The sequence below is a fragment of the Cebus imitator genome, unplaced genomic scaffold, assembly GCF_001604975.1.
Source record: "Cebus imitator isolate Cc_AM_T3 unplaced genomic scaffold, Cebus_imitator-1.0 Scaffold109, whole genome shotgun sequence".
NCBI classification, from domain to species: Eukaryota; Metazoa; Chordata; class Mammalia; order Primates; family Cebidae; genus Cebus; species Cebus imitator.
In genome coordinates this window covers 1,300,601-1,326,184 of record NW_016107424.1, presented here as the reverse complement: position 1 = coordinate 1,326,184, position 25,584 = coordinate 1,300,601, and the positions used below count along the sequence as shown (strand labels likewise).

The 25,584-nt window shown below is 37.1% G+C and overlaps 1 protein-coding gene across 1 annotated transcript in view; it reads right to left on the bottom strand.

The window, feature by feature from the left end:
- The window catches only part of NECAB1 (N-terminal EF-hand calcium binding protein 1), a 154,627-nt gene extending 129,371 nt beyond the window's left edge, over positions 1–25,256 (bottom strand). Inside the window, exons 1-2 of the mRNA XM_017538065.2 lie at positions 24,929–25,256; positions 14,969–14,993 (exon numbers count right to left, since the gene is read on the bottom strand). Coding sequence (XP_017393554.1) covers positions 14,969–14,993; positions 24,929–25,027 — 124 coding nt within the window. The 5' untranslated portion in view covers positions 25,028–25,256. The remainder of the gene's footprint in view (positions 1–14,968; positions 14,994–24,928) is intronic.
- Between the last annotated feature and the right edge of the window lie 328 nt (positions 25,257–25,584).

Genomic DNA, 25,584 nt, shown 5'->3' with positions numbered 1-25,584 from the left:
GAAAAGATAATAAAGTACTTTAGCACTATGAACAACTCTATGCCCATAAATTTCATAATTCACCTGAAAAGGATCAATTCATTGAAAGACACAAACTTCCAAAACTCACACAAAGAGAAAAGGTTAATCTCCATAGGTTGATATGTATTAAAGAATCTATTATTAATAACCTTACCAAAAAATAAAGCATAGAACAAATGGTTTCACTGGTAAGTTCTATGAAACATGTAAGCAACAAATGATACCAATGCTCCATTATCTTTTTCAGAAAACTGAAGCATAAATAACACTCCCTAATTCATTGTATGAAGCTAGCATTAACCTAATACCAAAACCAGATAAAAAACATTACAAACAAGGAAAACAATAGAGCAATATAGCTCATGAACATAAATGAAAAAAATCTAAACAAAATATTAGCAAATCAAATCCAACAACATTTTAAAAATTACACACCAAGATCAAGTGGAATTTAATTCAGGTATGGAAGGCTGAATTGATATTTTAAAATCAATCAATGTAATCCATAAAATCAACAGGATAAAGAAGAAAATATATCAACTGATGAAGAAAATGCATTTGAAACACTCATACACCCATTAATAACTCTCAGCAAACTGAGAATAGTCTCCAATTTGATGAAAAAAGAAACTACAAAACAGAACAAAACAAAACAAAAAAACCATAGCTAACATCATACTTAATCGTGGGAAAGTAGGTGTTTTTTTTTTTCCTTTAAGATTGAGAAGAAATCTTAGGAAGTGTCTTTTTTCACCAGTCCTATTGAACAATACCTATGAAGTACTATACACTGCTAAGACAAGAGGCAGGAATAAAGATTATATATTATATAGATGGGAAGATAGAAACAAAATTATCTTTCTTCACCATGACGTAATTGTCAATGTAGAAAATCTCCCAAATTAGCAAAACACAAAACAGAAACCCTAGAGTTAAAAAGCAAATATAGAAAAGTTATATGGTACAAAGCTAGTATACAAAAATCAATTGCTTTATTTATTTCAGCAATAAACTATTGGACTTAGAAATTTAAAACAATGCTATATATAATAGAAACTAAAAAATAGTTTGGTGCAGATCCAACAAAATCATAATGCTCTAAATGCAGAAAACTACAAAACTCTGATGGAAGAAACGGAACAGGACCTAAGTAAGTAAATAAGGAGATATTCTATGTCCATGGGTTGGAAACTCAGTATTGTTAAGATGTCACTCTTTCCAAACTTGCTCTATTGATTCAATGTTAACTCAACCAAAATCCCAGGAAAGTACTCTGTAGTGTTTAAAAATTGATTTTAAAAAAAGACCTAGAATAGCAAACACAATACTGAAGAGAAAGAATAAAGTTCAAGGACAGACACTTCCCAATGTAAGATTTACTATAAAGCTACAGTAATTTAACCAGTGTTATATTGCAAAAGAATAGATGCATAAATGAACTGAACAGAATTCAGTATACAGAAATACACTCACACTAACATAGTCAACTGATCATTGAGAAAAAAGAAAAGGCGATTCAATTCAACAAATGGTGCATAAATAATTGGATGTCCATGTATGAAAATTTAACCTAGATACAGACCTAACACCTTTGAGATAACAAAAATTAACTTCAAATGGATATTAGACCTACATTTAAAATTTAAAATTAGGAGAAAATCTAAGTGACCTTGGTTTGAATGATGAGCTTTTAAATACAATGCCATAAAATAAAAATGAATAAATGAACTTTATTGAAATGAAAAGCTTTTGCTCTGTGGGGAGGGGAAAGTGTTAAGAGAATAAAATACAAGCCACAGCCTGGAAGAAGATATTTGCAAAACGCATATCTGAATAAGGACTTGTATCCATAATATACAAATCACTCTTAAAACTCAACTGTAAGAAAACAAAAACCAACCAAAAATGGTCAAAAGATCTAAACAGAAACTATACCAAAGAAGATATGCAGATGACAAACAAGCATTTGAGAAGATGTTCAATATTGTCATTAGGGAATTGAAAATTTAAACAGTAATGAGATGCCATTTATCAGAATGGCTAAAACCTGAAAATACTGAAAATATCAATTTTTGGCTAGAAAGTGGAACAATGGAAACATTCATTATTGGAGGGAAAGCAAAATAATACAGTCACTTTGGAAGGTATTTTGGCACTTTCTTATCTAGCAATCACATTCATTGGTGTTTACCTAACATTTGAAAACTTTTTCCACTTAAATACCTGCCGGTGAATGTATATTGCAGCTTTATTCATAATCATAAAAAATGGGAAACAAATTATTTTAACCATGTCTGTGCTGAAGTAGCTCAATTGAAGTAGAAGCATGGATAAAATAATTTCATACATCCACACAATGAAATATTATAAAGCGTTCTATGAAGTCATGGAAAAACTTGGATGAATGTTAAATCCATATTGCTAATTGAAAGAAGCTAGTCTGAAAAGGTTATATACGATATGATTCTAATTTTATGACCTTTTGGAAAAGGCAAATTTATAAAGATAGCAATAAGATCAGTGGTTGTCAGGAGTTTGAGCAGGTTGGAGGGAGGGTTGAACAGGACAATCACAGAGGACTTTTGAAGATGGGTAAACTATTTTGTATGACATGGCATGATGGACATATAACATGCATTTGCCAAAACCTATAGAACTTTATTGTACAAAGAATGAACTTTAATAGATGTAAAATCTTAAAAAATAAGAGTTCAGAGGATCCCAGGATAGAATGCAGAATGTGACAAAAAAATTTAACTGTATTAGGAATGTATAAAACAATCTCACTGAAGGGACTGAAGGAAAATGGTGCTAACCTAAGTAACTCTGGAAAACAGTGAAGTCTATAAGTTAAAGGCAAAAGAAATTATATATAAGACTGTACTATAGTTGATGAAGTTGTTTTCCATAGTGTATGAGTTAAGCATTCTGATACTGGCACACATGTTGACTGGGCTTAAACAATTATGTAAATAGATGGCTGAGGCTAGGAGCCAATTTTCTAACTGTTGGAATAAGAGGATATTGACAAGCAAAGAGAGGAGTCTAGGCTAATCCATGTGGTAATGGATTAGCATCTGAGACATTAATACAAACTCATGTTTAGCTCAGCATAGATACCTGTGGGTACATATAGATATGTTTATAAATATGTGCATATACATGCATTAGGATACACATATTTATTTCCTTGCTTCTCAGCTGAGAGGGCTTAGAAGCAAGGATGATGATGATACATCAGTAACAATGAGTATACTTATCATCCAGATCTTGGTTTCTAGTAACATTCTCTGATAAAAAAAGTACCTGGGTTTCTTAGAGAGATGAGTTTTTTTCTAGGATTGGAGTAGAGATTATAAAAGATGAGACTGAAGCATCTGTTAATACCAGAATGTAAAATCTCCCCCAACCATAATTATGAGGGTATGTCAAAGGAACAGAGACGTCAACTAAAGGAGTTTGCAATGGCCAAAGTGGGAGAATTTGAACAACAAAACAAATTGAGTAATTTTGGATTATAAACCAAAGCATAAAATAAATATCCGTGTCTCCATAATGTTCTGAATAAATGTTCAATAAATAAGAGAATAGACAAATCTCCCATGCAGGATTCTAAATAATTCATGCAGATTCTCAGCCATCAAAGAGGTATAACCTAACTCCCTGCTCCTTAGGCGTGGGGTGTGCATAGTGACTTTCCTACAGAGTAAAGTATGAAAAGAGGTGAAAGGGTAAACTTTCCAGGGGAGAAAGCTGACAAACGCTACCTCAGCCAGGTGATGAAAGTCAACATCAGCATCCTAAATCGTATTGATCATATGTTTCCTTGATATAATATCATGGCATTTTACCTTTGTGGTTTTTCCTCTCCCAAACACATAAGTCCAGTCTCATTAAGAGAAAAACATCAGACAAATCCCAGATGAAGGACATGCTGCAAAACAGCAGACCTAGTACTCCTTGAAACTTGTCAAGATTATCAGAACAAAGAAAGTCTGAGAAAGTGATTCAACTAAGGGGAGCTTAAGGAGACATAATGACTAAATGCAGCTTCCATCTCTTTGATGTGATCCTGGAACAGAAAAAGAATATTAGGCAAAAAAAAAAAAAGAAAACCTGAATAAAGTATGGTCTTTAGTTGATAAATAATTTATGAACATTGATTTATGAATTATGACAAATGTGCCAGACTAATTAATTATAGTGTGGTTCATAACAAGGGAAACTTGGTTTCAGGTTATATGGGAACTCTGTACACTAGCTTCACAATTTTTCTCTCAACCTAAAACTTTTAAAATAAAACTTTTTTTGAAAAATTAATTTGGGAGACCAAGGCAGAAAGATCACTTGATGCCAGGAGTTTGAGGCTAGCCTAGGCAACTGAGTGAGATGCTGTCTCTACAAAAATATTTGAAAAACTAGCTGGGTGTGGTAGTATGCACCTATACTCCCAGCTACTCAGTAGGCTGACAGGAAGGATTGTTTGAACCTAGGAATTCAAGGTTGCAGTGAGCTATGATTACACCACTGCACTCCAGCCTGGGTGACAGAGTGAGACCTTGTCTCTAAAATAATAATAATATGAACGTTATGTAGCATTAAAATATTTTTTTTTTCTGAGCTAGCCGAGATTTTATTTTGGACTAAAAAAAAAAAGCAATTGAATTGTTTTGCAGCTGGAGGCATGGGCAAGGGGGGTCCCCAGGCAGTAAACTCCCCAGCATTAAAATATTTTAAGATATTAAAATATATTAAAAGCTGACTATACTATCAGTATGGCAAAATTAGTTATACTTATTCATATTAGCTCTTGAAGTATAACATATATTTAACTCAGTAATCAGTTCAACGGACTGAGTTTCTTAACTCTAGACATTCTACTCTGGCTCCATGTATTTTACAGATTATCTGGAGAAATGAAATTCATTTCATTTGTCACTGCTTATACAAGTTAGTATATTTTGACCTGTTATCTTGTGAGGCATTTTCAGTCTAAATTTTATTGATTACAGTCCTCACAATAATTTCTTGAGGTAGTTTCATCTTCTTATTGGTCTTTTCAGGAGAGAAAGAAAACTGAAATATGACAAGGTTAAATGATTCAGATGAGGTCCCTGAAAGCACATCTCCCAAGACGCATTCCTGGAAGCAGGTCATTAAAGCTGCCTTCAGTTGAAAATCAACCAAATGCTCAGATATCAGGTAAAAAATGAATAATTCAGTCAAATGCTTGGCTCTTTACTGACCTGACACAAATATTTAGATACTTTTTGGGGAAAGCTCTTTTGTTACATCAAAATATTTTTATCACTTGGAATTGTGCTGGGAAAATGAAAAAAAAAACTGCCTTAATTCTGAGGGAAAGAAATGTATATTAGCTTTCATGGCTAGAAAGAATATGCTTCTAATTTGGTGGGAAAAAAATCCATTTAATGTCATTTCCATGGAGAATTAACAATAACATTTTATGTGAGCCTAGGAGAAAAGCAACAGAAAACATTTCTAGTTACTCAGGCTTTCGTAGAATGACAGATGAAACATTTGTCAGTGGAATATTTAGTTTGTAGCGGATGTAGATTCAAAATTAGCAAAGTAAAGAATACTTCATTTGTAGACAAATTTCATTGGTAAATGAAAATTAAATACTTTAACACAGGCATTAGTGGTAGAAAGAGAAGTACACATAATGGAATTGCTTTTATTTGCTCTCCTCTATACTTGTATTCTCACTGGATAATCACTTTTTTTTCAGCTAGTTTACCCTACAAAAGAGGAGCATCTGTTAACTGTGCCTGGTCAACATCTATTCTCTCTTCTTTTGGTAGAAACACTGATTTTTGCTTTAGAATCGTCTGCTTTCTCTTCCATTCTAGCTGAGGTGAAGCTTTATGCACCCACCCTCTCTGGGCGTTTGTATATAATCTAAACCTAGAAAATCACTTCATTCAATCACTCAGTTATTGTTTCAAGAATGGGCATGTGATTAGTTCATCAATCAGAGAAAATCTTGAGATTTTTGCTAAAATTAATGTAAAGGAGAAACTCTGTCTTTATTCTGACCTGTTGAGCTGGTGGGATATGTTCTAGGTACTATCTTGCCACCCCTGGTAGGAAAGCCTATCTGAAAGGAAAACCAATCAGACACAAACCAAAATTGAGAGAGGTAGAGATGAGAAAGGAGATAGATAAAAAGAGTAACTTCTGAATACCTAGATACAGCTGTACTCAAAGCTTTACCATTTTGGGTTTTTTTCCAATTATAAGAGCCAACAATTTCCCAATTTTACTTTAACTAATTTTATTTAGGTTTTTGTCACTTAAACTGAATTGGTCCAAATTGATAATCATCTTTCTTTTTCCCTAGCTATCTGAATTTTTACTCATCTTTGGGGATTTATTTGAGGACAATGAGTCTATAAGCCTTTCTAGGCCATCCTATCCCAGAGACCTCTTCCTCCTCAGAACTCTAATGCATTAGGGTGTTTTCTCACTCGTTTGGCTTAGTGATGCCTCTTGCATTGTTGACGCATTGAAAATTATGGATGCTTCATTTGCTGTGGCTCATCTTTGTAACAGAGTTGTGCTGTTGATGTTGAAAATTATTCAATTTTCTCTGTGTGCATGACTCATTTATTAAGAAGATGCTAAGCTACCCGAGGACAAAGTTGTCCTCAACCAACATGTCCCTTCCCCTACCTCAAGTCCCTAAGAGTTTAGAGTTTATTGACTAAGTTTTTTCAAATCCATGTGTAAAAATCAAAGATGAGTTCCTTTTATTACACAAGTATATAATTTGTCCTAGTAACATGAAATTTTTTAAGGGCTCAGTTTTTATAGTCTGCCTTCCTTAGTTCGCAAGTGAAGAAATAATATCTTTAGGACCTGTAAGAAATTAGTGAAGGCAAAGGGGAGCTGACATGTTTTGACTACTCACAATATTCTAAACATCCTTGGGACTTTACATATATTTACCCTGCTTTTTCTTCCCAGTATGCCTGCAAATTCTTATTATTCCTATTTTCAAAAATGAGGAAATGAGCTCAGAGAGGTTAATGAATTAGTCTAAGATCACATCCTAGTAAATGTATACTAAAGTGTATGTATACTTTTATCTTTGTATTCCCACCATCTAGCACAGTCTCTGGCATTCAAAGGGGACTCACAAAATATTCGGCAAATAAAGGAATGAGTGAATGAACAAATAGCAGATTAAAGTTCCAACTTTCCATCTTACCATGCCACCTTAAAACAGGATCATAGTCAAAAGAGTTTCAAATATTTTTATCTTTTTTAAAATTAAACTGAATCATTTAGGATTCTTCATGTGGAAAGACTGGTATTTCTAGATTTCAACGGCACAATTCTGCTACAGAGATGAGCTACGGCAAATGAAGCATCCTGGTTAAGTGCTAAAACTTTTGGGTGAGAAGAAAATCTAGATACAAATCCTATTTACTCATTCATGAGTTACCTATGTTTCTGATTACTCATGAATAAAATTGGGATAATGTCAGTAATCTTCCTTGCAATATTGTTATATTGATTAAATAAAATTATGCCTAGCACAGCATCATAATCTTTTAATAAGATTATTCACTGTTATTACTGTAATATTTTCTTGTAAAATCTAAACCAATATTCTCATGGCCATAAATAACTTGGTAATATACAGGCTATTACATTTTTCAGGTATTTTTAACAACTTAGGTATGATTTTGAATATTAAGAAAAACAGAAACATTGCTTATTACTAGAGAAACAGATATTAATAGAACTCTCGTAACGAAAAGTTACCAATATTACAACAAAATCAAGATTTTATACATAAGGCAATTTCATAACTATAAGAAGTTAATAGCCTCATTATCCATCTAGTTACTCAAGTCAGAAACTAGAAATCTGAAACATACACAACCTTGCATATGTACGCATAAGTAAATACTTTCATTTCTCTTAACAGTTTCAATTAATTGCCAAGTCTGCTAATTATACATCCAAAAGTATCAAACTCATTTTCTTATCTCTATCACTTTTGCCACTGATTTTCTGAAGTCTTCAATAGCTCTAATGTGGAAATTTCTGCTGTATGCTAAGTGCAAGATTGAGGAGGCTTTAACTAGGGTGGAAGATTTGGAAATAGCAAGAAGTGATCAGGTTTTGAAGATATTTTGACAGTGGAGCCAACAGGGCCTGCTAATAGAATGGATGTGGAATTATTAGAGAAAGAGAAGAGTTCTGGAAGCTTTTGGTTGGAACAAGGGTTGCTTGGTGGTTCCTGTCCTGAGATGAGGATGCATCTAGAGGAGCAAGTCAGGCGGCTGGGCACAAAGCACCAACTCCAAGACACTGGAGACATTAAATTAGGATTATTGGCTTGCAAACAATAAGAAAAGCTGAATGACCGGGGCAAAGGTAGAACAAACGCTAGTGCAGCTCTGGGGTCTTAGTAAGTTGGTCACGGACAGACCTCTGGGCACTATCCTGTGAAAAATTCAGCACCAGGACATTGTGATCGACAGTCCCACCAAATAAATAACAATTAGGATGAAAAATGGAAATAGCTAACACTTATTAAGAACTTCCTAAGGGCTAGGCATCTTTCCAAAAATTTCTGTGTATGATCTTATTTAATTTTCCAAGTCTGTGAGAGAGGCAATGCCTTTATTTCCATTTCAAAGATGGGGAAGTTACGTTACCCAAATTGCACAGTAAGTGGAATGGGGATTTGAGCGCAGGTAATCTGATTGCAAAATCATACATAAGCTTAACCATAATGCTACATATCTCTGGGATCTAGATGGAGCAGAGGAAATGATTAAATTGCAGGAACAGAAAGGAAAGGAAAGCCAACCACAGATCTCCATTACAGAAAGCACTTAAGGTAGAAGCCATGTTTCAGGATATCTATGCTGTGTACCCTCCAGGATCTGGCATTGGAGGACGACCTGATTTTTGAGCCTTTGACAGCTCATGGCAGCCATTTTGTGGGCTCAGGAAAGTGAATCTAAATTTTCTGTTTGTTACTGTAGCAGCTGATAAACTCAGCTATGTAAAGATAAGAATTTTCCGATTTCTGCTTTTAGCAGAAAAGTAACACATTTATGGGTGTGAAAGTGCTTTGCATTTTACAAAAAAAAAAAAAGTCATACTATGAAAATAGAATATTTGTTTTCCTTTATTTTGTTAAAAAACATCATTACAGTCAGAACTTGCACTCACGGGTTTCTCCTACATATTGCAGTGGTGGAGGAGCCAATTATTTCAATAAGGTCATTGTTAGGGCATTTTTTTTTTTAAGTGAATCACTTCTAATAGACTTTGCTTTGACTTTCAAGCTGGTAGATATGTAGTTGAGGTGTCTGCATGTACTGAGAGTTACCATATGAGTACAAATCTATATGAGAACCCTGCTAATCTATAAGTTACCTGATTCTCGTTTCATTATTTTCCCAAAAACATTTGCAAAATGTATGAGGAATTATGAAATACAAACCAGCCTTATGCCAATGTTCCTCACTTCTTGGGCCCAGCCCTTAATCTTTCCATTTTATTTGGGGCAAAGAGCCCTGATTAGAAGATAAGAGAGTCTGGAGAGCCCAGTGAGGGGTGGTGATGCTTGATTGAGTAGCTCACATCAAAGGAAAGCCTTATTCCGAAGCGCAAAAGGCAGAATCACAGAGCTCTGTGAGACTCTGAAAGGTTGCTAGGTGATGACCTAGACTTTAGTGGAAATACTCGTAGTTCGGTAACTATGAATATTGTTCTAGCTTCTACGTATTTTTACATGTTAATAGAATAAACCAAACTTTGGGTAAGCAGTTTGAAAGACTCTTACCAATTCTTACATAATTCCAAATGAATTGATCATAATCCAATGACGTCTTTAAAATATCTCTAAATACACAAATACTCTAAACACACAAATACTATTCTTAGGCTAGGAATTTTCATTGCCAACATTATTTTCTGGAGGTGTGTTAGTCATTCAGTCATAATTCAGCCTACCAAGAAAGCATCAGATGCTTTAAATCAATTAAACTACCACATATTGGAGCATCAGAACATCATATTCAAGATGTATACAAATTCAGGCTATAACTATAGTTATATTTGTATATTTGTAATCTGAAATACACATATAGGTGCATATACAACAAAGTGAAAAAAATTACCAAATATGAAGTGAGACAGACCTCATAATATATCCTCCATACATTTTATTGAACATTATTAATTAATAAACAGGTAATCAACAACAGTGCTTGATTTGCTTAGATTATATACATGATTATATTTCTTCAGTGAAATTGTTGTTTATGCATTTCCTAAAAATAATTCACAAATATTTATGAACACCTGTGTTGCAGCAGCCATTATGCTCATCATGGTTGACCTGGGGATATATGAAATAGGCACAATCTCTGCCCTCAAATTTAATATGTACAGACTGCTGGACTGGACTAAAGGCCTGAGGAGAATTATAACAATCTCTTAAAGAGGACAGTGATTTAACAGGGATCAAAAGTGCCACCCATACAGCCTTCCTACTTACTGATCAAGAATGACAACAGATCTTAGCAAGTGCAAGTCAACAAGAGGAATCTGATGGTGCTATTCACTACTATGAAGCTTTTCATTTTGCCTCTTACTAAGATTTCAAACACATTCTTGCCTACAGACAGAGAAACAAATACTGTGCAATCTCACTTATATGTGGAATCTGAAAAAGCTGAACTCGTAGAGACAGAGAGTACAATGGCGGGTGCCATGGGCTTGGCATGGAGAAAATGGGAGATGATGTTCAAGGGTACAAACTTTCAGTTATAAGATGAACAAATTCTGGGGCTCTAATGTACATGATGGGTGGTGATGAATGTTTTAATTAATTTGGTTGTAGTTAGCATTACACAATATATACATGTATCTAATCATTATATTACGTACCTTGAATACATTTGACCTTTCTCAATTAAATATTTTAAAACAAAATATATTTAAATTTTAAAAATATTTTTGCAAATTTTATAAATACCCACATATCATTTCCATTTTCATTCAACCCATAAATAAACTTTCTCAGAAGTTTTACATTTCTGAAAGCTTGAATTTGGGGCTCTTTGGATCAAAGCACTAGCATCTCTCCTAAGCAACCCTATTTTGTGGTCTATCTTTATGGTTAGGATCCTAGCCTAAGATTAAAAACAAAAAACAAAAAAAAATCTCTCAAAGATACCATCATTTTAGCTAATCACTAATTGTGTATCCTCCCCCTCCCCCTGCCCCCAGCAGCTTCTCTTTTTTTGTCAGATGTCAGATAGATTCCAAAAGCTAAATCTGTCCTCTGGGCAGGCAAACAATTATACCGCCTATTGCCTCTTCTTCCTTTCGTTATTCTGTCACCAATTATGCTGTCCACAAGGGATTCTATCACATAAGGGTCTGTTACTAAGAGCTGAAATACATGTAACAGCTGTTTATTTGCAAATACAGAATGCGGTGAACACATGGTACAGAGAGATGCTTACTTTCTTATGCTTGTATCTTCTAATTTACATTAGATTTTCCAAGATCTTTTTCCCTTTTAAATATTGCATATATGGTAAATAGCTTTATTTTTCTTTTCTACTAAGCTCCACTGCAATGGAAATAACTAATATGTTAAAAAATATCTCAGATAATCAAGTCATCACAGCACAAAAAACAGCTCAAGCTTTCAGTAGCAATGGAGATAATACTAATCATAACAGCAGTAAAATGAGCAAGTGTTTAGTTGTTACTATGTTCCAGGCATTTCCCTGGCAACTTTACAGATAGTCCCTCATTTATTATTCATAATTACCACATTACATAGTAGATGTCATTATCTATGCTCTTCACAAGGTTACTAGGGGCATACCTTTAAAAGGTTACTACGTTGCATACTTGTGGTTTAAATCCAAACCTGCTTGACTCTGCCTCCCTCCAACTTTACACTGAGAATGAGGGAGAAGAGTCAGGTGGGATGAAAGGTAGGGGGAAAGTAGACATAGAAGAGAGAGAAATAATGGAGCAAACCATCCTCAATCCTTTTTAAATTTTTATTATACACTGACAAATTATAGTTGTATTTATTTATGGGATACAAAGTGATTTTATAATTTTTAAATATAATATGGAAAGATTAAGCTAACTAATATCTCTATCACCTCAAATATTTGAGATTTCTTGGTGATGAGAACATTAGAAGAAATTAACTCTCAGTGATACTAAAATGTACAGAACTCAATGATGAGCTATATTCATCATGCTGTGCAATTGATCTTAAAAAAAAAATTAAACTTATTCCTCCTGAGGCTTTGTACCTTTCAACTATCACCACCCCACTCTTTTCACTCCCCAGCCTCTGTAACTACCATTCTACCCACTGCCTCTATGAGTTCAATTGTTTTAGGCTCCACATAGAAGTGAGAACATGCAGTATTTGTCTTTCTGTTTGACTAATTTCACTTAGCATAATGTCCTCCAATTCCATTCATCTTGTCACAAATGACAAAATTTCTTCTTTCTTTTAAGGCTGAATAGGACATATGCTGTATTTTCTTCTTAATTCATTAAACAAATATCTATTGAGCACCTAGCACTAGCTGGGCCTACTTTCTACTTGTAACACAAGTTCCTTGCCTTAGAGAGGCACGTTTGGCTTAGAGAAGTACAATCTCCAGCCAACAACTGCAGTCTCCACTTTGAGGACAATAATCAATATGTGCTAAAGTGTTGAGAGCACAAGAAGAGGAACCGGGGGAGGTTTCCCAGATAAGGTGCCTTTTGAGCAGGAATAGCAAAGCATGAGTGTTCTCAAGCTGACTGAGGGTGGAAAGTTGTAGGAGGCGGAGGTCACAGCAAGGCAACATCATAGCAGTTTGGTAGATGGGGGGTGCCCCGGGGATTGAGTGCTTCAGCAGCTGCAGAGGAGGGTACATGTGGAAGACTGTGAAAGATAAAAGCAGAAAGGCAGGTAGTATGACAGCATGTTGGGATGGACATTCGGAGAGGCGGTAAGGGGGGAAGAGGTGTCTGTTGGGGAAGGGGCAGGTGAGGAAATATGAGACATGGGTCTGCCAGTGCAAGTGACCACTTCATGCAGCATGGTATTTGAGGCTATCATAAGCCATTGAATCATGTGAATTATTTTGTTCAATGCTTTTTTTTCTGACTAAGGATTATGCTAACTTTGATGGAAAGAAGAGAAATACATACAAAGTTAAGAGTGGCCCTAAATCAGAGCTTTGTGGTCTAGAAAATGAAAGTGTAGCCTGAGAAAACCAGGAGCCTGAGTGGAGAGGGAGCAAAAGCATTTCTCAGATGGATACAGCACTGAAATACAGCGCAGGTGGCATAGAGACAAGTGGGCTAATCAATTGTATAGCAGGCATCCCTGGGGCTGGATATCAGGCAAAAGATGGAAGGATGAGATGAGAAGACAAAATGATGCCGTCACTATTTCCATATTTAAAAGTAATCAAATGGGCTGGGTGCAGTGGCCCATGCCTGTAATCCTGGCACTATGGGAGGCTGAGGAGGGTGGATCACTTGAGGTCAGGAGTTCAAGACCAGCCCGGCCAACATGGTGAAACATTGTCCTTAGTAAAAATACAAAAATTAGTCGGGCGTGGTGGCATGCGCCTCTAGTCCCAGCTACTCGGGAGGCTGAGGCAGGAGAACTGCTTGAACAAAGGAGGCAGAAGTTGCAGTGAGCCCAGATCACACCACTGCACTCCAGCCTGGGTGAGAGAGCAACGCTCTTTCAAAAAAAGCAAAAACTAAAACTAAAAACAAAGTAATGAAATGCTTCAAGTGGAAACAAAAAGCACATTTAACTGACAATATAGCAATCAGCACAATATAGTCTGAGAAAATCTTTTGATGACCAAGCACAATTAAATATTATTGGGACTTGGACACTACTACATTGTTCCTTGGATTAACAATCTTCTTTTGTGTAGAAATGTGTGTCTTGTCAGTCAAGTTTTTCTTGCTCTGCCTGATGAAGGGTGACATAGACCACAACATATGTCTTAAACTGTCAGATCTGGACTCTGCCTGTAGCCTTTCCCCATAGATAAGAAATGGGATTCCAAAAAAAGGGAAAAAACCCTTTGTATCCTAAATTTGTCAAGAAATTCTTGTTAAGCATATACCTCTACCAGAGTACTTACAATATAGCAGGAAAAAAAAAATAAGTTTTGATTTGGTGTTCTCTGGGACAAAGTTTCTAGTGGAATAATAGAGTGAAAAGATACTGCTTATGACAGCTTCCAATTAGACTTTGTGCAGTCATCATTAAATCAACAGAGCAAGTTTTTATTTTGGAGTTTGCATCTCCTACTTCTCTGTCACTACAGATGATCACTTCCAATGCATACATTTCAAATGGGAAAGCAGTGTCCAGGAACGATGGGGTAGAGATAAACTGCCAATGCAGGTTTCCAGGCAGCCCTCCTGCAGTGCAGTAGCATCTCCAAGGCTACCATAAAGTTCAGTGTGGAGAGTCCAGACTTGGGTGTCATACAGACCTGGGGTCCGGTCTCAGCTTTGTATCTTAATAATTCTAGGACATAATATACACAAAGCACTTGGCCCAATGCCTGGCACACAGTAGACACTCAATGAATAGAAGCTGTTACTGCTGCAAAATTATTTTTTAAAGCATGAAAAGGAAAAGCCAGAGCTCAAATATAGCAGAGCTCCTCACTTCAAAGGCATAAACATTCCTGTCAAATGTAAATTTTTCTGCCAACTTCTTATGAATATTTAGGGCCTAAAAGTTACCTAAAATGATCACTAGTACAATAAGGTGGTATTTTATATGTCATTTTCCAGCACTCTCCCCTTTTTCCTTATTATTCTTTATAAGGTAGTCTAAAATGTAAGAGATTAATAAATAGAAACTGTAGATTTTTCATCTCACCATTTTTGTCTGCTCTCCTCAGTATCTGGAAAGGAAAAAGATAAAAAATTATCACCATTTTAAATAAATATTGCAGTGAACATTACACCTACACATAATTTATCCAAGATTAAATAAAATACAGTATAATTTTAAGGGTTTCCCAATTAAGATCTTTCTTTATAATATCTAAAACCTGAAAACAACCCAAATGTCCATGGATAAACAAACCATGAATGGAGAAACAAACTGTGTTATAGCCATACAATAGAATACTACTGAGCAATAAAAATGAATGAGCTGTTGACACAACAACTTGGATAGATCTAAAACTAATTAGGCTGAGTAGATAACCTAGACACAAAAGAGCATCTACTTGTAATTCCATGTATATAAAATTACTAAAAATGCAAACTAATCTATAGGGACAGAAAGCAGATTAAGGTTCCTAGGAACGGGCAGGGCAGGGCAGGGCAGGGTGGATTACAAGTGGATGTGAGAAAACTTTTGCAGGTGATAGAGTTACTATCTTGATTGTGATAATGGTTTCATATATGTTAAAACTCATCAAGTTTACACTTCACACACGTGTGCTTTAATGTAAGTCAACCATACTTCAATAAAACTGGGATTAAACAAAACATAAAAGAAAAATAATACATCATGGGTAAACAGTAGCCCACATGTCTATACTATATCTACTTTATTTATACTTTATTAATCATATTATTTTGGATACATTTAAATTGTCTTGATGTATAAGAAGTATTTGGCTATCCAGTATCTATTACTTTTTAGTAATGATTTCTAATGTTCCCTGGGAAGCCAACCTTTCCTGCTTGCTTGGCCTAGGTGCTCCAGTGTTGGGCAGAGCACTCATGTCTGAGAAACAGTGACTGCTCAGACATGAGCACATTAGGGCCAGTGAATGACAAACCATGGTTTTGCTTGAGTGGTTAGGAGAGGGACATACTATACCTTCTGCTGGCTTTGAACTTGGGAATATATAGTCAATGTATTGCTATCAGTCATTTTGTTATTGGATATATTGTAGGTTGAATTGTGTCCTCCAAAACTAAATGCTGAAGTACTAATGCTCAGTATCTGTGAATGTAACTTTATCTGGAAATAGGGGTTTGGGAGGAAAAGCCCTCAATAAAATCTAACATTCCTTCATGATAAAAACTCTGAACGAACTAGGCATTGAAGGAACATATCTCAAAATAATAAAAGCCATCTATTCCAAACCCACAGCCAACATCATACTGAACAGGCAAAAGCTGGAAGCATTCCCCTGAATGCTAGAACTAGAACTGGAACTGGAACTAGAACAAAACAAAGACACCCACTCTCACCACTCCTATTCAACATAGTACTGGAAGTCCTTGCCAGAGCAATCAGGCAAGAGAAAGAAATAAAAGGCATCCAAATAGGAAAATAAGAAGCCAAATTATCTCTCTTCACTGGTGATATAATCTTATACCTAGAAAACTTTAAATATTCCACCAAAAGACTCCTGGAACTGATAAATGACTTCAATAAAGTTTCAAGACACAAAATAAAGGTACAAAAATCAGTAGTATTTTTATGCAGCAATAAAATTCAAGCTGAGAGCCAAATCAGGAACACAATCCCATTTACAACAGCCATACAAAAAATAAAATACCTAGGAATACATTTAACCAAATAAGGGAAAGACCTCCACAAGGAGAATTACAAAACACTGCAGAAAGAAATCAACAATGACACATACAAATGGAAAAACATTCCATGCTCATGAATTGGAAAAATAAATATTGTTAAAATGGCCATACCACCCAAGGCAATGTATACATTCAATACTATTCCTATCAAACTACCAATGTCATTTTTTACAGAATTAGAAAATACTGTTCTAAAATTTACATGGAACCAAAATGGAGCCTGAATAGCTAAAGCAATTCTAAAAAAAAAAAAGAGCAAAGCAGGAGGCATCACATTACCTGACTTCAAACTATACAATAAGGCTACAGCCACCAAAACAGCATGGTACTAGAACAACAACAACAACAACAACAAAAAAAAACCCAGATGCAACAATGGAACAGAATAGAGAATGCAGAAATAAAGCTGTACACTTACAGCCATCTGATCTTCAATGAAGTTAACAAAAATAAATAATGGGTAAAGGATTCCCTATTCAATAAATGGTGCTGGAATAACTAGTAGGTCATATGCAGAAGAATGAAACTGGAGCACTATCTAATACTATCAACAAAAATTAACTCAAGGTGGATTAAAAATTTAGATATAAGACCTCACACTACAAAAATCCTATAAGAAAACCTAGAAAATATTATTCTGGACATTAAGAAGTAATTGGCCTTAGGAAAAAATTTATGACTAAGTTCTCAAAAGCAATTGCAACAAAAACTAAAACTGACAAGTGGGAACTAATTAAATTAAAGGGCTAGAGCACAGGAAAAGAAACCATCAACAGAGTAAAAACAGAGTAATCAGATAACCTACAGAATGGGAGAAAATATTCACCAACTATGCATCCAACAAAGTACTAATATACGGAATCTGTAAGGAACTTATTTCAAAAAACAAAAACAACCCCATTAAGAAGTGGGCAAAAGATATGAACGGACGCTTCTCAAAAGGAGACATACAAGTGGCCAAAAAACATATGAAAAAAATGCTCACCATCACTAATCATCAGAGAATTGCAAATCAAAACCACAATATGCTATCATCTCACATATGTCAGAATGGCTATTATCAAAAAGTTAAAAAACAAAAAACACAACCAGATGCTGGAGCTGCTACAGAGAAAAGGGAATGCCCATACACAGTTGGTGGGGTTGTAAATTAGTCCATCCTGTGGAAGGCAGTTTGGAGACTTTTCAGAGAACTTAAAACAGAACTACCATCTGACTCTGCAATCCCATTACTGGCTATATATCCAAAAGAAAATAAATCATTCTACCAAAAAGACACATGGCACTCTTATATTCATTGCAGCATTATTCACAATTGCAAAAATGCTAAATGAACCTAAATGCCCATCAATGGTCTATTGGATAAAGAAAATATGGTACATATACATCATAGAATACTACACAGCCATAAGAAAGAACAAGATCATGTCCTTTGCAGTAACATGGATGCAACTGGAGGCCATTTTCCTGAGTGAATTAATGCAGAAGCAGAAAACCAAACACTGCATATTCTCACTTATAAGTGGGAGCTAAACATTGGGTACACATGAACATAAAGATGGCAGCAACACACACTAGGGACTAACAGAAGGAAAAGGTTGAGGAAAAAGGTTGGAAAACTAACTGTTGGGTATTATGCTCACTACCTGGATGATGGAATCATTTCTACCCCAAATCTCACCATCACGTGATATACCCATGTAAGAAATCTGCACATATGCCCCCTGAATCTAAAATAAAAGTTTAAATTATAAAAGAGAAGAAATAGGATTTGCTCATATGATAATCATATTAACATAAAATATAGCTGGATTGGGTGGTCCCTAAGTCCAATGATGGGGACCTTATAAGGAGAGAAATTCAGAGATGCAGAAATAGATGGTAGAAATCATATGATCAAAGAGGCAGGTATTGGCATGGTGCAGCTGAAAGCCAAGGATGCCAAAGGACTGACAGGGGCTATTAGAAGCAAGAGAAGAATCGTGACACAGTTTCCTCTCTGGAGCCTTCCCAGGGAGCACCATCCTGCTAAAAGCTTGATTTTGCCCTTCTCGCCTCCAGAACCGTGGAGAGTACATTCTATTGCGGTAGTTTGTTACAGCAGCCCTAGGAAACTAGTGCAATATATAACCTGGAAAGAATCAACACCCAAAAAAGCAGTGTTCAGAGACTTAAAGAAGGCAGATCCAGATAGCACTCCCTGAGTCTCTGATTAAGCAATCTTGATGAGATGATCTCTGCTTTTTCATTATAGGAGCCAATAAATTATTTCAAAAATAATCTTAAGACAGTTTGTATGATTTTTTTCTGCTAGCTGCAATAAAGTTAGCCCTGATAGGCATGCTAATAGAAAATGATCTGGATAACACACTACAGAGTTACGTTATATACAGTACCAAAGAGGATGTCCCACTAGCATATTGCAAAGACAAATTTTAATTACTTGGAAGGGGCCCTTGAGGATTTTTTTTCTTAAGTAACTTGTAGTTATAGTTAAATAACCAGAGCTATTTTTATATTTAGATTGTCACTTTTTGCTGGCCAGCTTGAAACATGAGCAATCATTTTTATTCCCAAGTTGTCTGTTTTACCGCTTTCTACTACAAAAACGTTATCCTTCTTTCATTCTGCCGACTTCACGGAAATGAGGTACAGATAAATCTAATCATTGCCACAGTGTGTTTTATTATAAGACACTAGTATTACCACTAAAGATCTCACTCATGAAACTTTTCCAGAAACAGGTATGTATCACCTAGACTTGCATGGAGAAGATGATGATCCTTTTTACTAAATTGATGTAATTACTGCCAGAGGACTGCTTTCAATAGTAAGAGCTATGCTTAAAGCAAAATGAGACCCAGATTCTTTTTTCCTCTATAGAGGTAATTGCTAGTGGGGATTTTGAGGATTCATTCTTTCATCACAACCAGCTTCTTCCTGTCCTCTGCAACCATGGATCCCCAGCTGAGAGTCAGGGAGAAATGAAACACATCCTATTTCTTACTTTTGATTCATTCTAAGATTCTATTTCAAGCTGTATTTTGTCCTCAGGAATTCAAAGTAACTAGAATAGGAATAATCATACACCACAGAGTTAGACCCAGGACTTCTGTTCATTTCATTTCATAAAGAACAATCTCAAGTAGCATTTAGCTTCTTAGAGATGAAATCAAAACGGCAGTTTTTGTTATTAAGACAGTTTTTTGTAACTAAATATGAACAGAACTGTCTCTGTTCCAAATTTTGTCTGAGTCCATGGGCTAATAAAAAATGTACTGCAGATGAGAATCAAGCTCATTATGTTATGGTACCAGAATAATCTGTGTCAGCTGATCTTAAGGTTGCTACTACTAGATGGATGGTAAACAAATTTAAATATTATGGTCAGGCTCAAAATTTGAAGACAGGTAATACTGTGTTTTTGCTACAATTTAAAGGTTATCAAATAGATTCCTTTATATCAAAATTTATTTGATGGTTTTGACTAAAATTCCTTATTTATCACTTTCAGTTATTGAAGGAAGGTGTTAAAAGGCAAATGTTTTCTTTGAAGCATTAAAAAATGGACACAATCATCATTTACTGAACTAATATTTCTCAGTGCCTCCTACCAGGCATTAGATTAAGATTTGATAACGAGGTGAAATAATCCCTTTGTATATTCCTGAGAAACTGGAATATAAGGCAGGGACCCAGGACACATCTAGAACATGGAGTCCCACCACCCAGGGAAGGCAAGTGTCTGAGTCAGGGTATGTGGGTTCGGACTTCCAGCAGGTAGTTTCACTACTGGGCCACTAGTTGCCCTGAAACTGGATGTGAGGAAGCAGGACTGAAAGATGGATGGAGAGATGGAATTAGCACACATGTTCATCTTCTCAATGTTGCCTAGGGTAGGTCCAGTGTGGGCAAACAATTTTTAATGTATGATAGCAGTGAGACTAACTTTTACTTTTTTTTCTTTTTAAAAATAATTATTTTGGCTGGGCACCGTGGCTCATGCCTGTAATCCAGCACTTTGGGAGACTGAGGCAGGTGATCCACCTGAGGTCAGGAGTTCGAGACCAGCCTTATCAGCATGGAGAATCCCCGTCTGCACTAAAAATACAAAATTAGCCAGGCATGGTGGCGCATGCCTGTAATCCAAACTACTCAGGAGGCTGAGGCAGGACAATCACTTGAACCAGGGAGGTGGAGGTTGCGGTGAGCTGCAATGGAGCCATTGCACTCCAGCCTGGGCAACAAGAGAGAAACTCTGTCTCAAAAATAATAATAATAATTTTTTTAAGTTCCAGGGAACATGTGCAGGATGTCCAGGTTTGTTACATAGGTAAATGTGTGCCATGATGGTTTGCTGCACCTATCAACCCATCACCTAGGTATTAAGCGCAGCATGCATCAAGTTTTTTTTCTAATTTCTGCTGGTTCCTATAACTACAAGAGTGACAATTGCCTTGCCAATGAGGGTAGACAATGATGGGGTTAACTGCCATTTCCTGAACTGGATAATCTCACTCAAATGAGCAAGTGTGTGTGTGTGTCAAGGTGAGATGGGTGGTGTGTGGCTATAACAGAGTTCACTCACAGAACCATTGCATCTGGAAGCCTCATTCTGCTTTGACAGTCCTCTGTCCATCTCACACGTCATATAAATAAGCATATGCAGGGCTTCAGATACTTCATTAAGTATCCTTGTGAAGAGAAACTAATTCTTCTTTTCACCAAGTTCCTGTCTACACACTGTATCTTGTGTTCAGAATGTACATGAGTGTGCATGCTTAGATGAAGGAAAGAAGGGAAGATAAGCAGTAAAGTCATTCCTCCCCTTCACAGCCTCTCAGCCTCCCTCCCACTTCAGCAGTGAAGTGAGGAATAGTGACTTCTCTTCTAGTTGAAAATCAAAAGAAAACTGATGGGCAAGGAAAGTGGTATTGGGTGGGCGAAGTTGCAACTAATTTCATTTGGGAATTTATCTTGCTTTTGGGAGTGAGTTGAAGGTTTGTTTTTCTCCCTTTGCAGAGTAGTGGAGTTGATTAATGTAATGACTCAAAAGAGGAGACGTATGCTATACGGACTAGTATTCCAAACTAGAGTTCCTCCTCTGTTAGCTGGAATGCAGCAAGCTGGGAAATGATAGTCCACTGGTGTAAAAGGAAAAGCAACAGTCATCCCCCTGGCCCCCATGTTGCCAGGACCCAGTTCAGTCCCTTTCCTGTGGCATGCTCTGTGCAAATGCTCACTCCAGCCTCAATGTACTGGCATACCTTGGCACCAATGGTAGGTTTTCTAAGCCCCCAACAGGTATTCAAGAGTATTTATGATGAACTGATAATTAATTCTGTCATATTCTAGCAAGGCAGTTATATAAATTAGATTTATGAAGAAATAGTCCCCATATCAGTTTGTGGATTTAGCTACTGTTGCTGTTACTTATCCTCTCAGTGTGGAACACTGAAATAACCATAATAATTTAAATTTATGGAACACTTTTTGTTTCCATTTTCTAGACTATGAACTCTTATTTCATACTCACAACAGAAGTAAGTATCATAGACATTACTATTGCTGATTTGGAGAGGATAGTGAGCAAAAGCCAACAGTTGTGGCAAATCTGTCTCTGATTTTCTTGTTAAAATCTCTCTCTAGTTTCTAACCAGCTGGGCATGTGTATCATGTCATTAATAGTATCCTCAATAGCAGTTTACATCCTTTCTTAAATGATTATTCCAGTGACATTGCAATAAAAAGTTCTAGAAATCAAAGTTTTCCTCAAATTTGGAAATTATTTGTGTGACACAGAGGCCACACAGATAATTACTTGTTCCAGTTTGGAACAGGTAATATCTGTCACCTATTTATTATAATATGAAGAGAATTTTAAAAGTAATCTTCCTTGCTAGTGCCACTAGAATATATTAAATCTAATAAAGTGATGCATGTATATTTCACATTTTATTTTGCTAAAAGCATATGATCCAGAAATGAATAATTCACAAATTCTTAAGTAACAAATCATTTTTCATATCACATATTTCATCAGTGTTAGATTTTTCACAAAATAACTCAAAGAAAAGTGTAAACAAAATCTTTTCCATTTGAGACAAAATCCAATGGCAGGTGTTTTTTGTAGACTCTAGCATTTTACTGACAAGCATGTCAAAACTTCTCATATAGAATCAGTTTCGTATTTTTATTTTTAAATCCCTGAAATATAAAAAAGCAAGAGCACCCTATTCATAGACTACAAGTTCTTTTAGTACAGGCACCTGATGCTGTTTGTTTACAGACTTGGAAACAATCATGCATACATAATAAAAAATGAAATTTTAATTTTCTCTTTTTAAAAACATTGCCGTTGAACACTTAAGCTATGGCTGGTGTATGAGTCAGGAAGATGACTTTCCATTTGTATAGTTTTAATCCATTCATCTCCACACTATCACCAGGGTTTGTGAACTGCTTTTTAAAAAGCACAGGGAAGCACTTGATGTCGATGTGCGATGGAGTGAAGATCAGGTCAGAATGAATGGAGGCCCCAGTTGTTCCCTTTCAATCAACTTCATGGTTACTTGTCAGCCTCATAACTGACATGATTTCCATGGGCCCTGACTTTTAAGGTGTGTTGTGGTGCCCTTCTCTTCTCCCAGCTCACCTCCTCAAGGGCTTTATGGCCCTGAACAGCAAAACTTGAAATAATATCAGTCCGTTAAGCTATCAGCACCAATAACATCATCTGATTGGTCAAAGGCAGAGATAAATTCTCATGAAGGATAAGATACTTCAACATCTGATTGAATGGCTCAATAGGAATCACCCACCTGAGATCTGGTGGGAAGGAGGTGACCATTCCAGAATGCCTGGATCTCCAACTGCAGCCACCAGGTGATAAGGGGTGAAGTCTGCCAGTACATACAATTGAACCTTGCTTCTATCATTTGCCTTACAACAGGTTGAATTATTGATAGGAGTTTATTTCCCTAGAGTTAAAAAGAATTCTGGCCAATCCATTCAAAATAAACTTAGGAGAGTTCTTTGCGTCTTCCTAACCTCTTTATCTCTGCCTCACCATGATGATACTAATAACTTGATTTCCTCATATTTTTATCTCTCCATGAACAAATGTATCTGGCCTCTGGCCCATCTCCCACTCATTTTGATTATAATAAGAAAGGATAACTCAGAGAAGGGTATAAGACAGAGCACATAGCACTCCTCTATACCCTTTGCCATTTTCTATCATGCCTAAATAAGAAGCAGCCAGAATTGTCCCCACTGAGCTAGACACGACCTCAGGCAACAGCATGAATGTGACAACTGAGGGGCTGGGAGAGCCCTGAGCTGGGCAAGTAGCTGAGAGAAGCCCTGAAGCAGAGAAAAGAGATGGGCAACAGAGGGAAAAATGCAGAGAACAGAAACAGCAGGACGGTGAGGAAACAAAATCGATAAATAAATAAGAAGTAAAAGTGCCATAAAGATAGAAACCACTGCATATTGGAAGAAAAACAGCACAGAAAGAAAAGAAAGGATGTGATCAGGTCAGAGTAATGAAGGCAGGCAGTCGATACCGAAGTGAGAAATAGGACCAAAGGGACAGTCAAAAGCTAGAATTGATGAAGATGACAATGGTAATTGCAACTTGGAGAGGTACAGAGAAGGAGAATATCAGGGAAGAAAAAGGGAAAATAGAAAAAGTGGCAGTGACAAAAAGAATAATTATGAAAATGATCTTTCTCACCCCTGTAGAAAGAAAAACAAATATGCTCAAAGTAATTGTTTTCCAAGGGGGCCTGGGAGAGGGTGGCGAGGGCCTCTCAATCTCTGCTGCTTCCCTCGCTGGGTTGCTTGAGCGCATCCATGAGGGTGGAGGCTGCAAATAGGGCGCATTAGAGATGAGTTGGGACAGTGTCCCCATCTCACCCACGCACACCTTGCGCCCCTTTAAAATGTCCTATGCATGCAAATGTTGACTGTTGTATTTGCAATAGTGTCCCTATGAAACCCAGCCTGTTGGAAAATCTAACTTTTGTAATTTTCTTAAGGGTTGTTAAGCCACAAGCTGCAGGTCTGGGACAGCCCTAGCTGCAAGTTAAGGGACAGTTGTTCTTCATTTGCATCATTTGCATCGGTGTTTTCTGAAGGCAAAGGAGGTAGTTCTCGCCCGTGTTCTAGGGACAAAGCATTGGCTGGTCAGCACCTGAACCGAACCCCTTCCTTTGGGGAGGTGAAAAGAAAGATGCTGGGAAGCACCCGTCTAGCTTCTGCCGTCTGTACTTACGTCGAGGAAGATGGACATGCCCTTGGACAGCTGCAGGGCAGAGCTGAGCTCCTCCGAGGAGTTGTTGGAGGATGGCGATGTCTCCTGGGAATCCTCCATCCTCTGCAGCCCTGACCACTGCGGGCGGAGCGGGGCTAGGCGGACGCACGGGCTCCGGCAAGGGCGCGGCCGCAGCTGCTGCTTTGGCTCGGGATCCGGGATCCGGGTGGATGTTCGCTCCCGCGCGCGCCTCCCTCCGCGCTCTGTGCGCTCGGGGTCCCCCTCCCTCCTCCAGCCTCTGCGCTCCCACGCGCTCCGACTCTCGCCTCTCCCTTCTCGCGGCTGACGGCGTCTGGATCCGTGTCATCCTCGCACTTAGCAACGGGCGGAGGGGAGCGGGCTCTGCCCCCGGCACGGCCATTGGCCACGGCTGGAGGTAACCTGGGGGCCCCTGCCCACCCAACGATGGCTCCAAGTGCAGGGACGGAGGAGGGTTTTCGGAGAGAGAGAGGGAACGGATGGCAGGGCGTTTGTCCTGAGCAGCCAAAGCGCAAAGTAAGGACGACCCAGCCTCACCTCAGAGTGGATACCATAAGTAGGAAAGAATTCTGACAGGTTCTACTCGCTTTGCTTTTGGTCCCAGCGGCCTCTCCCCCTTACCCTTCCCAAAGGCAGAG